The 12,831-nt window shown below is 41.6% G+C and overlaps 1 protein-coding gene across 1 annotated transcript; it reads left to right on the top strand.

The window, feature by feature from the left end:
* Positions 1-611: 611 nt before the first annotated feature.
* On the top strand, positions 612-10,050 carry ca14 (carbonic anhydrase XIV). Its single transcript, XM_076154638.1, has 13 exons — positions 612-681; positions 1,049-1,072; positions 3,763-3,942; positions 4,160-4,305; positions 5,720-5,815; positions 5,894-5,960; positions 6,114-6,271; positions 6,372-6,498; positions 7,640-7,663; positions 7,790-7,874; positions 8,043-8,084; positions 8,736-8,789; positions 9,945-10,050. Exons 1-13 carry the CDS (start codon positions 612-614, stop codon positions 10,048-10,050), a joined length of 1,179 nt encoding a protein of 392 aa, XP_076010753.1.
* Positions 10,051-12,831: the final 2,781 nt, after the last annotated feature.

Raw genomic sequence — 12,831 nt, forward strand, 5'->3', positions numbered from 1 at the left:
ATGACATGATGTGCATTTGATAGATACAATAGGATAAAATGCTGTATTTATGTACGACCTTGCAGCATTTACAACAATAATAATGAGGGTGAATCAGGTTGGATGAAGTGTATTGTTCTAAAACAACCCAACACAACAAACTCAGTTATGTAGATGAGATGCTTCTTCTCTTACTGTCCTTTTCATTTTTCTTCATCCACATTTGCAGCTTTACTTTTGTCACTTTCTCAGTTTTTCTTCTTCTCTATTAATTTCATGCAGTAACCCGCCCCTTTCTCGGCCCTGCATACCCCCCCCCCCCCCCTCTCTCTCAAAGCAACACTGAATTAATTCCCACTCACTGGTCCCTCGTTTACTCCCCAGCTTTTTTCTTTCCTCTTTTTTTTCTTTCATACTTGCTCCCTCTCTCCATTCGTCCCTTGCTGAGGCCTGCATTGTTGCCCTGTATATCAGAGTGGAGGCAGCATGTAACATCCACACTCTGGCAGTTCAAGTGCGCTGTAGCAGGTGGAATCGCAGGGGTCACTCTCACCCTCTTTCTCTCCCCATCCTCCTCATCCTCTCTTCTATCTGCTTTCACTCATTTCTGTTTATGGGCACGGAGGGCTAATATGGACTCTTTGGGCCTTTTTATTCTTTTAGTGCTGCTGTGTTGCCAGTGGAGAGCTGCTCTAACTGCCGGTAAGGTCTTATTTACATCATAATCAGCAAGATGGGAGATTTACTTCTTTTTCTTTTTGTTGTTTTGGTATTTTTGCTGCTGTTAGGGTGATTACACTGTAAGCTGTTGTAGTAAAACTGTGGTAAATTCTTAAGTAGTATTTGGATTTGAATAGTATTTTAGCACTGCACTGCTATTGTAGCTGTGCAGGAAGACGTTTGTGTTCATGTAGTCAATTATCCTGGAATAACCTTTGAAGTACTATTCCACCTATGGCATGATGAGGTGACACATAATTGTTAAGTGGATTATTCTTATTGATACAAACTAAACTCCAAACAATAACATGATCTTGATTTTAAAAAGAGCCTCTTCAATTTTTTGCAGAACAATCTTCTTGGACCTACACTGGTGAGTCCAATCATCGGTGACTTATACGCTTTGTTTTCCCTGCACATGTTAACCATCCGTCGCTAAATCACTGGGATTATCTCAAAAGCAAACTTGGGTAGGATTTGTATGACTGGAGTGGAGGGTTTGTGTCTTTTCCCAGCATCTCTCACCCCTTCTCTCCCTCTGTTTGCCTCATTCGCCCCCTCAGTATTAGTTACAGTTCAACAAGCTGGCATGAGCACAGCAGACACACAGAGATGATTAAAGGGGTGGAGGGAGTTAGAGAGGAAAAGAGCGAGAAAGACAGCGAGGCTTATGGGGAGAGGCAGGTGCATAAGGATGAAGCACGGCCGGAGAGGAGGCAGGGTGTCAGACAGGGAGGGAGACGGGACGGGGCGAAGAGAAAGCATAATAAATCGGAGCCCTGTATTGTTGCAGCACACAATAACCTATGTGTTTATTGTGCTGTGGATGCACACTGGAGGTCTATGCCGTGGACAATGACATTGTGGGAATGAATGGACACACACACTCTCTGCATGTATTCAGGAAAGCAGCTCCAATATGGATACAGAATACAAACTAAACTGTAGTGAGCTGTGCCAGGAGCAAACTGGTGTCTACACATATACATTGTAGGCATTATTGTATAGATACAGACGCAATCTGTCGGTGCAGTGGTACATGAAGTAAACACGTAGTAATGTGTGGAGGTGATACCTTTGTTCAGTTTGTGGCCATTTTGTTTGTAGATTTTAGTTGGAAAGGCTCAAAGTCTTCATGATGCAGAGATTCCTCCACATAGTATATTGTGTGGATGCTGAATCAGAGCATTGGTGTGTATGTGTATGTGTGTGAGGCATGTCGTGTGACAACATTGCATGATGTGACGATTGCTGTGCTGTGTGCTGCAGTGAAAAAAATGCATTTTTTTTATTTTTTCACATGCAGCAACAAATTCAATGTTTTCAGAGATGTTACTTTGCACATGACACGGGGGGCATGACGTCATGTGCTCGAGGTTGGGAGAAAAGTACAGTGTATGTGTGAGCGTGTGTGTGTAGGTTCAGATCAAAGGTTCAGTTTGAATGAGTGTGCTGCATGGCATTGTTGGTCGGCATATTCAGGACAGAGATTGCATGCTACGGGAGGTACAGCCGCACAGAGGGTCAGAAATTTTGGCCTCTGGTTACCATGGAGACCTCCATGACGACCACTGTCACAGCACCGCAACTCACAGACTTTGAAGTTGAGTTGCGTGGGCTTGCTGTGGAGAGTAGCAGAGGGGAGAGAGAACAGATTAGAAGTGCAAGGTGGGGGGGTTACAGACACGGGGAGATCCGCAGTGTGTGTGTGTGTGTGTGTGTGTGTGAGAGAGACAGAGAGGGAGAGAAATACAGACTGATTGTCAGTCATTAAATGGGCAGAAATGGCTGAAATATTGCACAGACATGTAGTTATCAGGTGTGCTTGTTTATTGTGACTTGTTTGTGTGCTGCAAAATATGCAGAAACATTTGTACACATTTGCTGGTGTGTGTAAGATGTGGTGCTCCTCTTTCCTCCTGCATTCCTGTTCATCTCATTGAAATTCAGATTCTTTGCCTCACTTGTCACACTCTTTCACACTCTTTATACTAACGCTCTTTTATTATTCAATTGCACACACCAGTTACCTTTTCACCAAATGTACCAGTGTCTTACTCACTCACATGGTCAACATTCCTCTCTCTGTTTTCTTTATCTTCTGTGTGCTGATATTTGGAGGAAGACAAAACAAAATCATTTCCCAAGTATTCATATTGTTTTTACTCCACTACGTGTTGCAGTCACAGAAAACACTGTGTGCGCATTACTATAACAGTGTGTATACTTGAGGCTTCTTTATGAAACACTGTTTGATAATAATAATAATACAATTATTATAAATAATACAATTATTCTGTCCATTTCAAGCACAGTAGAAGAAAGTGTCTGTAATCCAGTGTCAGTGTCATAGAAGAATAAAAGAGATTGCACTTTCCAATGTCACAAACACAGAGGCGCTCGATTCAAGAACCTCTTCAAACAATTTTGTACATATAGGAAGGAATAACTGGAATCAGTGGCTATGGAGAATAAATGAATGGATGAATGGATGAATGGATGGATGGATGGATGGATGAATGAATGAATGAATGAATTTCATCCCTCACCTCAGGCTGCATAACTACTGTATGTTTTGGCAAAATGTTTGTAATGTATTTGAAATGTATAAATGGCTTGTTTGATATTTCGTTGAAAACAACACATTATACATATTTGTGTATGTTTGGATCCTAGAATGTATTAAGGATAAGGATTAAATATTAAATAATAAAATAATTTCCAGGCTTCTGAAAATCTCTGCTGCTCAATAACTTTATCCCACTGTGATACATCTTACAAACTTAAGATAACAAATTTTAAGAATAGTGCAGTATCAGCACTCAACAGTGAGTGGACTTGTGCTCATGTAGAGATAAATGGACATGGACGACTCTAAATCAGGATTAACTGTACCTTCCAAAAGACGAGTTTGATAAATATTGTAGGAATTGGAATTTCCAAAATATCCCAGTGTGGTGTAATACATTCCAATTGTTTCCATAACAGTTTCTGTAAAAATATTCCGTTAGCGACTGATCAAATGAAACTTCCCCTGTGTGTCCCTGCGTTTGTCTCCCAAAGGTTTAGTGGGTCAGTCTGATTGGTCCCAGTTTTTCCCTGATTGTGGTGGTTCTTCCCAGTCGCCCGTCGACGTGGCAACCACACAGACCCAATATGACCCCAGTCTGAAACCCATAACGCCGCTCGGCTACAGTCAGCATGGCAACCAGCCCCTGATGATATACAATAATGGACATACAGGTAACTATAGCAACCAGGAGGAATTTTTAGGTAAAACAGCCTTACCAACCTGCATCCTCAAATGTAACCTAGCAACAAACTAAAAATGCTAAAATTCAAAGGATTGGTGAAAACTGAAAATTGTTCAGCTCCTTCCTTTTTATAAAATAGAGTGGTGGTCTTCCTGTTCAGAGGTCAGCTGAGGTCAAAGCTCTTCTTTCTCTCTTTCCTCCACTAGTGGTGATTGAGATGCCAGGCTGGATGGGGATCAGGGGGCTGCCCTGGCTCTTTACTGCCGTGCAAATGCACCTGCACTGGGGCAGCGGAGGGCCGAGTCACGGGGGCAGTGAACACACCGTCGACGGGCAGAGTGCAGAGGCAGAGGTAAGAAGCGCTGTTTTAGCGGCAAACAGGAAAATCTAACAGGCTGACTAGAAGTCAAATCAACGTGGTCGAGGACAGAATGGAGGATATTACACTGACAGAAAATTTGCCTTTTGTGTTTGGCAATTATGACATTTGCGTGTAAGAATTTTTTTTCATCCCAATAATGTACAAAGCAAGAACACAAATTATTAAGATTAAATTTAGATTTAATGGACTAGATTAATTAGATTTGAATTAAGTGGATTTGGACTAGAACCTTGATAATATTTACAGTTTCATCAGCCAGAAAAATGTGCCGCCTGATCATTAGTCTACATGAAGGAACAAATATTAATCATACTTAATTATCGAGGTGACCATAAGAATTTATTATTGCTGTTTACATGTTTACATTATTTTAGCTGTAATACAAAAATTATATTTAGCAGGAATATAATATAATATAATATAATATAATATAATATAATATAATATAATATAATATAAAATGATATAATATAATATAATATAATATAATATAATATAATATAATATAATATAATATAATAAAATAAAATAAAATAAAATAAAATAAAATATAATATAATATAATATAATATAATATAATATAATATAATATAATGTCAGACAGGTCATATGTGTGTGCCGGTCTCTCCCTGATGGACGCGGTCCTCCTGGGGGTCTGGTTGCTTTTCCGGATAGGAAGCCTGTGAGAGGCTGCGGCATCCTCCCTGGGGTCAGGGTGCAGCCCAGGGTGGGGACATTATTTAGTATCTCATATTCAATAAGACAATAAAATGAAACTAATTGGCATGGAAGCAACTGAAAGAGTTTGTATGGAAAATGAGAATTATGAGGTCAGAATCATTACTATGACCTGGGCCCTGGATGCTGTTACTCCTGCTGACTGATGATGACGAGAAGCAGCAGAAGGAGCCGTACAGGACAATAGGCTGCACTTCTATTGAACTATATCTAAAAAGCTAAATAAACACAAATAAGGTGAAAACAATGAAAGCATGGGAAGTTTCTGTGAGGAAGGAATGTACATGGCACCCTGAGCTCAACCCTGTAATGCCTTTCCAAGCGTGAAAATGAATTGAGAGAAAATCATAAACACCATAAGACGGTAACTGTTGTGACGCAGCACCTCAGTTCCTTCCCATCTGTCACTGGGCAGGTATGGCAGCATCCCAGCATCCCGAGGGGGGAGTGGATAGAGTGGAAAAGAGAAGATTGACCAGAGGCAGGGAGAGTATAAGAAAAAGAGAAATTCGATGAAAGAGAGAAAAAGGGACTTCAAATGGATGTGTGGTCTTGTTATTACATAATGAGACAATGGAGTTCTGGTTCTCAGCTGACTTTCTTCCTTTCTCTTCCTCTCTCTCTCTTGTCTTCTTCCTCTCCCCAGCTCCATATAGTGCACTACAACGCTGAGCTCTACCCCAACATGTCTGCAGCGATGACGCAGAGGGGCGGCTTGGCTGTTCTTGCAATTCTCATTGAGGTGATGACACAACACTTAAATTTGTTTAGTGTTCTACTTCTCTCTACTATGATTGTAATGTGTCGTCTTATTTTCCAGACAGGTGAGGAGACCAATGAAGCGTTTGATAACATCATCAACTACCTGAGCCGCATCAGACACGCAGGTAAGGTTACTATAAATACAGTTAGAAGAAGGATTTTGTACATATATAGCACAAAACCATAGAATGATGTGATGTTTTGATGTGATAGTTTTGTGTATCCAACCTCTCTACACTCTGGTCTCGTTCTATTTCTTCTCCTTACATCGCTGGCAGACCAGAAAATGTTCATCCCAGCCTTTGACATTCAGTCCCTGCTGCCGGACGATCTAGGACGCTACTATCGCTACAACGGCTCCCTCACCACCCCACCCTGCTACCAGAGTGTAATCTGGACCGTGTTTCACGAACGGGTTCACATCTCAAAGGCACAAGTGAGGCTGAAAAAAGAGAAACTACACAAATTCAACAGAAAGCATTAATGATTGGTCCAGACTTTGACCTCCCCTCTGTCCTGTCTCTCCGTCCTTCCAGCTGCTGAAGCTGGAGACGGTCCTTTACTCCAGTAAAGAAGAGGAATCGGACAGAATGCTGCTACAGGACAACTACCGTGCAACGCAGCCGCTCAATCACAGAGTAGTCTTCTCCTCCTTCACTGCAGGTTAGACAAGAAGCATGAAGGTAGAACGTCCATGGTGGTCCTCAGATGTGTTATTATAAACTAAGATGGATGCATATCAGCAAGGGTTACATGACGACCTTTAACTTGTACTATATGGCCACTGATCTATAATATTATCAAACCCTTTATCACCACTATAATGTATGAAAGCCATTAAAATGTATGAAGGCCAGAAAACATGATATAGCATTTTTATATATGATCAGTACAATTGTGGCCTGTGGTGGTCTCAGGGAACTCTAGCATTGTCCTCCAGTGACACTGCTACATTGTGGCACGGAGAGCAATGCCAGCACTGTGCTGACACACCAGACCTCCATGCTGAGCCAGAGCGTGGGCATGTGCGTCAAAGAAAACAGGCAGGGAAACAATTAAACGTTTCGCACACAATCAAAACGGAAATGTGGGCAGAAATTTTGCATTATTTAACATTACATGTGATGTTTCCTGAGACGAACAGGAGGGCAGGTAGCGAGAGAAAGAGAGAGAGAGAGAGAGAGTGTGTGTGTGTGTGTGTGTTTGCAAGCTGATTAGAGAAAAGGATTTCCAAAAACAAAACAATGACTGAATTGTTGTCACACGAGTCTAACCGAGAAAAAAGAGAGAGGAAAAAGAGAGACAGGGGAGGTGAAATAGGGAGAGAGAGAGGGAGAGGGAGAGAGAGAGAGAAAGAGAGAGAGAGAGAGAGAGAGAGAGAGAGAGAGAGAGAGAGAGAGTGACAGACAGACAAAGACAAAGACAAAGACAAAAGGAGAAAGAATTTCTGTTCTTCATTGTGGAGAGTGACTGAACCGGAAGCGCCTGTGATACCAACATTGTTATCATAGGCCGTAAGACACACAAAGCACGTTTTCAACCAGCTGAGAAGCTGATTCTATCCTGATCAAACAACGCGTCATTCATGTCGGTGGTTCTCAAAAGAAGAGGCAAATCACCGCGTGTCTCTGATTGGAGTGGTTATGTCTAAATATGTACACAATGAATCACTATCAGAATGAGAATCAGGATTTATCAATTAGTCATCTTTGTTTTTCTGCAGAAATGTCCTTTTTATGTGACCGAAAGATAAAATCGGCTGTGAATCTTCTGATGTTTTTATTCTCTCTTTTATTTATTTTAGATTCAGGGAAGGAGCTCACGTCTGGTAAGATACAAGCTCCTCACAGACTCCATGTACAGGCTGAGAGACGATCCAGTCTCACGCCTCCTTGTGTGTGTGTGTGTGTGTGTGTGTGTGTGTGTGTGTGTGTGTGTGTGTGTGTGTGTGCAGGTGAAGTCACTGCCATCGTGATCGGTGTGATGTGTGGCGGTGTGGGCCTGGCCGTCATCGTCCGCTTCATTGTGAAGACGATGCGGTAAGGAGCAGCTGTATTCAGCTCTTCAGTCACGTCACTTTGCTGTTGTGTCGCTACTGGACACCCATATGACGTTGCACTGGTCTAACTGGTCGATCTGTGGTGACTGTGTATGATCCAACATGGCACCCAGTCTCGTCTCATCCTCTATCTCCTGTCTCTTGGCAGATTCTTTTCACACCAGCGCCGCCAAACAGTCGTGGTAAACAGGTGGCAAACCTGATCCCATCAAGCACAACTAACAATCGCTGTGTTACATGCTACTTAACAGACACACAATAAATGCAAATCATTTTGAATGTTTAGAGACATTTTAATCCAAGCTACCATTTTATTTCAACATTAAGTTATAGTTGAAGATCAGCGCTTGAGCCTCTGATCTCTGCTGCAGTATCATGGTTACTTTCATAATTACCAATGCTTACTGAAAGTGTTTCCTCTCCGTCGGTGACTGTAAAGATTCTAATCAAACCTACACACGCTGTGATTTTGCCTTCACACTGCTTCAGTCAGAGGTTCCCAAAAGTTGTGATGTCACAGCTCAGCAAACAGGCACATGGTGTCATTTTTCCACATCTGAGAGAATTTGATGCGAATGTTGAGCTTATAATGTACTGTATATGTAAAGATAATGCCCAACAGCATCTGATTGGTCCCTCAGCAGATCCCATGAACCACACTTTGAGAACCACTGATTTTTCCATAACTTGACTGAGCCAATATGCAAATATTTTAAACCGCCTGATGGATTGTTTCAGAGCAGAGGAGTGTTTGCACAATCTTCTCTGAAAATGTGTCTAGAATTACATTTCTTTCTGTTTCTGAGTGGTGTGATTCTTTTATGTTTTGATCTTGTGACAGCTCTTCCTCTAGCTGGGATGTCCTGCACAGTAACCGGCCTGCTCCCATGCCAAGGTCACTGTTAAAAATTATGACTTTTGACCTCAAACCCTTAACTTCAACCACTCAGTCTTGCATTCCTGATCCTTCCATTCCACATCTCTTTGCTTCACCCACCCACTGAAGTGACTGACCCCTTTAACATAGCCCCTAACACCCTGGGAGTATTAGTGGATAAAGAAATACCAAAGTCTGGCCACACTGCACATACAGAGGCATAGTGGAAAGCTTATTCCCACTGTGATTGAGAAGCAGAAATTAAGTAACAGCAAGTGATATCTCTGTCACATTGTGTCCAAGTTCATAGATCACATGGGATTCTTATTTATTCTGTATTACCTCTGCCAAGGGGGCTGTGTGTTCACATGTCTGCTGGATGGATTAGTTTGGTAGTAGGAGTTCTCAAAACGTTCAAAACATGTTTTGATGAAAGGTAGCGGAGGAGTGGAGCATGGCCCAGGGAAAACCTGCTAAGTCCCGTGCTAATCCGGATTCAGGGGCAGATTCAGGAATGATTTCATAACATTGAATGTATGTACTATTGACAATTTCGTCAAAAGTAAGACACAAATCTGTCATTAAGTCACAAGTCTGGCATTTTTATCCCATATAAGTTTATAAATAGGTGCTATTTTGTCCTATTTTCACCTGACAGACCAAAACATGTGCTTGTAATTTCTGTATTTTGCAGTTAAAGAACACATCCAGCTAAATATGATATCATTATTTTATTCTTTTTTTTTTCAATTTCATTCTGAATTTGGTCTAGGCTTGTGTCTGCCTTGGTGGAGGTATATGCTCTATTAAGTTTCTGAAATTGTGGGTATTTCCCTTCTGACTTGGTTTTTCTTCCATCTCCTGCTTTTTTGTCTGGACTAAAGCATCCTCTTCCTCTCTATAATCACTCATTTAATCACTGCATAATCACATCATAACTTATGTGTGGTAATGAAGTATACTCTAGTGTTGGTTGTCCAACGTTCACACTGCATATGATAAATTGTATGACTGCACATTTTTACATTGGTGAATGTTTAGACCCTTTTTCCAACATTTGGTGTATTCATTAGCAAACAATGCCCCCTGGTGGGAAGTATTACAAACTGCACTGACATAACGCCTAAAGGTTGACTCAGGACGACTGATCGTTCTCTCGCTCTGATGTTTCAGGACAAAGGATCCAGAGAAAGAGAAGAAACAGGATGTGGACCTGAACTTGACAGCTGATACAATAAAGACGGAGGAGCCCTCAGTGTGTCCTCACGCCGAGCCCTAGCTGAGTGTGTGTGGACCACTAAAAAGCCTCATCTAGACACCCAAACACACTCTTCTCCCCTCAGCTCACTGCTTTGTTTGCTTGCACTTTGCTGTAAATGGCTTGATGGCAACCACAATAAAAAAAAAAGACTTTTAAGAACATTCTTTTCAGAGCTTTGTCATTGAGCAATCTTAACTTTCCCTGGATCATATCACAAAGGGGGAATTCACCGCCTCGCCCCGTCAATATTCCCCAAACCAAACCGAGGGTGCGGCCTTTATAAGGGTTGCGGGACAAGTAGCGGGGTTCATCATCCTCTTCATCTCTTTACTGACAAGTCCAAGTGGTGAGTAGACGTGCACGTTGTAACTTGGATTGTTTTTATCGCTCGTCATCATGCATTTAGAGTAGTTTGTCATGGGATGTTCTGAAGTGTCTATAAGAGCAGATGATGACATGCAAAGTTTGTATTATAGACCAACAATCGCGTTGATAATAGGATGTGATGAATTTACTACACAGAGAAGAAGGATAACAAACACTAATTAACGCCGATTGATTTGAAAGAATTAATATCATATGATCGGAATAGGGAGGAAGAATAGAAGCATTATTATAAGATCCACCCATGTTTCCTGTTTAGTGCGTGTGTGTGGGTGTGTGTGGGGAGGGGGGTCGGGGGGAATCAAAGTGCAACCACAGCTCGTCTATAGTTCGCTCGCCAAATATCTGTGCAACACATCTATGAAACAAAATGTGACAACAACATCTATAACGACTCTGCTTAAAGCTTTAAGCACCATTGATGTTTGTGTGGATTTAAGTCTAAGTAAAAATGAGATGTTACAGCCAAAAAGCCGCGATCCTGGTACATAATGGAACTTACATCAAATAATACGCACTTTTTTTGGAAGAAAGTTTTTGAGTTTTTGAAGGTATTGGACTTGAGACGACGTGTAACGGCGATACTGAATTTTTACAAAATGTCATGATTGGCATCCTGTGGTTTCCTTAACAGATATCATACAGTAAGACCACATACAGCAATAGAATCCATTTGTTCATACTTGCGATGTCCTGCATGTAGGGTGGATCTCTACAACACTCTCCCAGTTACTTTACATTACACATACAGCTGTGTCTGGGTAAAATGTCTGTATGAGGTAACAATAAACATCTGTCAGTGATTTAATTTAACATAAGGGCCCACAGAGCAAATCTCCAGAATTCCCCAGCCTAACACCAGTGACCTATTTGGTATGTGAATGACCTGAAAATCATGACATTTTTAAATTTGTCTCACCTCTGATTTCCTTAAATAGATCAGATCATTCAAACAACTTGTCGTGATGCGTTTGGCTTCTTTATCCACGCATGAAGAGAAACACAAACAGGATCAGACCCTGTGCAGTTCCTCTGACAGGCTGTGTGTTTGTCCACTTTGTGACTCCCTCATCTCCTCCTCAGACCTCCTTTGTGAAGCAGTATGAAGCTCCTCTGCGCTCTCCTCTGCCTGTGCATTCACCTGGCTGCTGCCCAAGTTGTCCCCTGTGAGCGGGCTCAGTACAGCCACGGCTACGCAGCCTTCGAGAGGCGCCACTTAAGCCGAGATGCCCCCGACAGCATGAATCATCTGACCTGGACAAATTACCTCAGACAGACCACAGACTGTGGCAGATCAATGACGTCCATCATCCCCTCTGTGGACAGATACAGAGTCGAGCGCATTTGCAAAGCTTTTGGAGGGAAGGTGATCACTTGAGAATGATAGATACGTTCATGGTTGTTGAAGTAGAACTCTTTCTGTTTATTAAAGCCAACTTTTACTTTTTCTTTCCAATCCAACAGCCCAGTGATGTTCTCGAAGAATATAACACAAAACTGGAAATGCAATCAGAATTGGTTTATATCAAATACACAGTATATAAAGCTCCTGTAACATTTCAGATCAGGCTTGGAGTTGACATAGACTTGCTCATACTGCAAGTTGCAGCATCGCAGATATGACCACAACAATGCACAGTGTGTTTCATTCTTTGTCATTCTTGTCCTTCAGCAAGAGAGCGAGAACTACTGTATAAGTAAGGAAACGTTCAACATCCGCGTGGTCGCAAGTGAATTGGACACCTGCGTCGTCAGGAAAGTTTCCATGGTTACCCAGCACATCATCGTGGCCTGTGACCTGGTATGGTGATGATATTCTGTAAACTTTTGCTTTTTAGTCTGAGTATGAGTTTAAGAAATACCCATCAATAGAACAGAAAAAGAAGAGGAAACTTCTGTATATGTTTAATAGTCAAATACCAGATTAAATAGCTTCAATCTACTTTATTTATTACTTTATTTCAGGATCTATTTTCCATCTCTCTGTCTTCCAAATGATCTTGGCATGATGTATTTAACATTTAACATTAAGGCCCATCCTTATTTTTCAAAATAATTCAAGGTAATCTATTTCTAATGTATTGATTTAGTATTGATTTTCTTCTCATCTCTTCATTAGGACAATGAGGATGTATGCCTTCCAAACTACCTGAAGGAGAATGTGGACAACTTGGTGCCGAGTGTCTTTGCTCGAGACTGTAACTTAAATTACAGTGGTGAAGTGCAGAGCCACAGCTCTGAGCTGAGAGCTGTGACCCAGCTCTCTGTGCTCCTCATCCTGCTGCCTCTAGCTCTCCACTTCATTCTGAGCTAAGATGACAAACTCTCATCACCCGTTCTGAAAAGGAATAGTAGTGTGTGTGTGTGTGTGTGTGTGTGTGTGGTGGGTCAGGGATGCTATTCATGCTCAAAAGG

The sequence above is a fragment of the Genypterus blacodes genome, unplaced genomic scaffold (assembly GCF_046128005.1).
Source record: "Genypterus blacodes isolate CSIRO-AG114 ecotype Tasmania unplaced genomic scaffold, CSIRO-AGI_Gbla_v1 ptg000063l_1, whole genome shotgun sequence".
NCBI lineage: Eukaryota > Metazoa > Chordata > Actinopteri > Ophidiiformes > Ophidiidae > Genypterus > Genypterus blacodes.

Coding starts and splice junctions, on each gene's coding strand:
- ca14 (XM_076154638.1), top strand. CDS start 612: ATGGACTCTTTGGGCCTTTTTATTCTTTTAGTGCTGCTGTGTTGCCAG. Junction 4,306..5,719: donor GGCAGAGTGCAGAGGCAGAG/GTAAGAAGCGCT, acceptor TCCTCTCCCCAG/CTCCATATAGTGCACTACAA. Junction 6,272..6,371: donor TTCACATCTCAAAGGCACAA/GTGAGGCTGAAA, acceptor CCGTCCTTCCAG/CTGCTGAAGCTGGAGACGGT.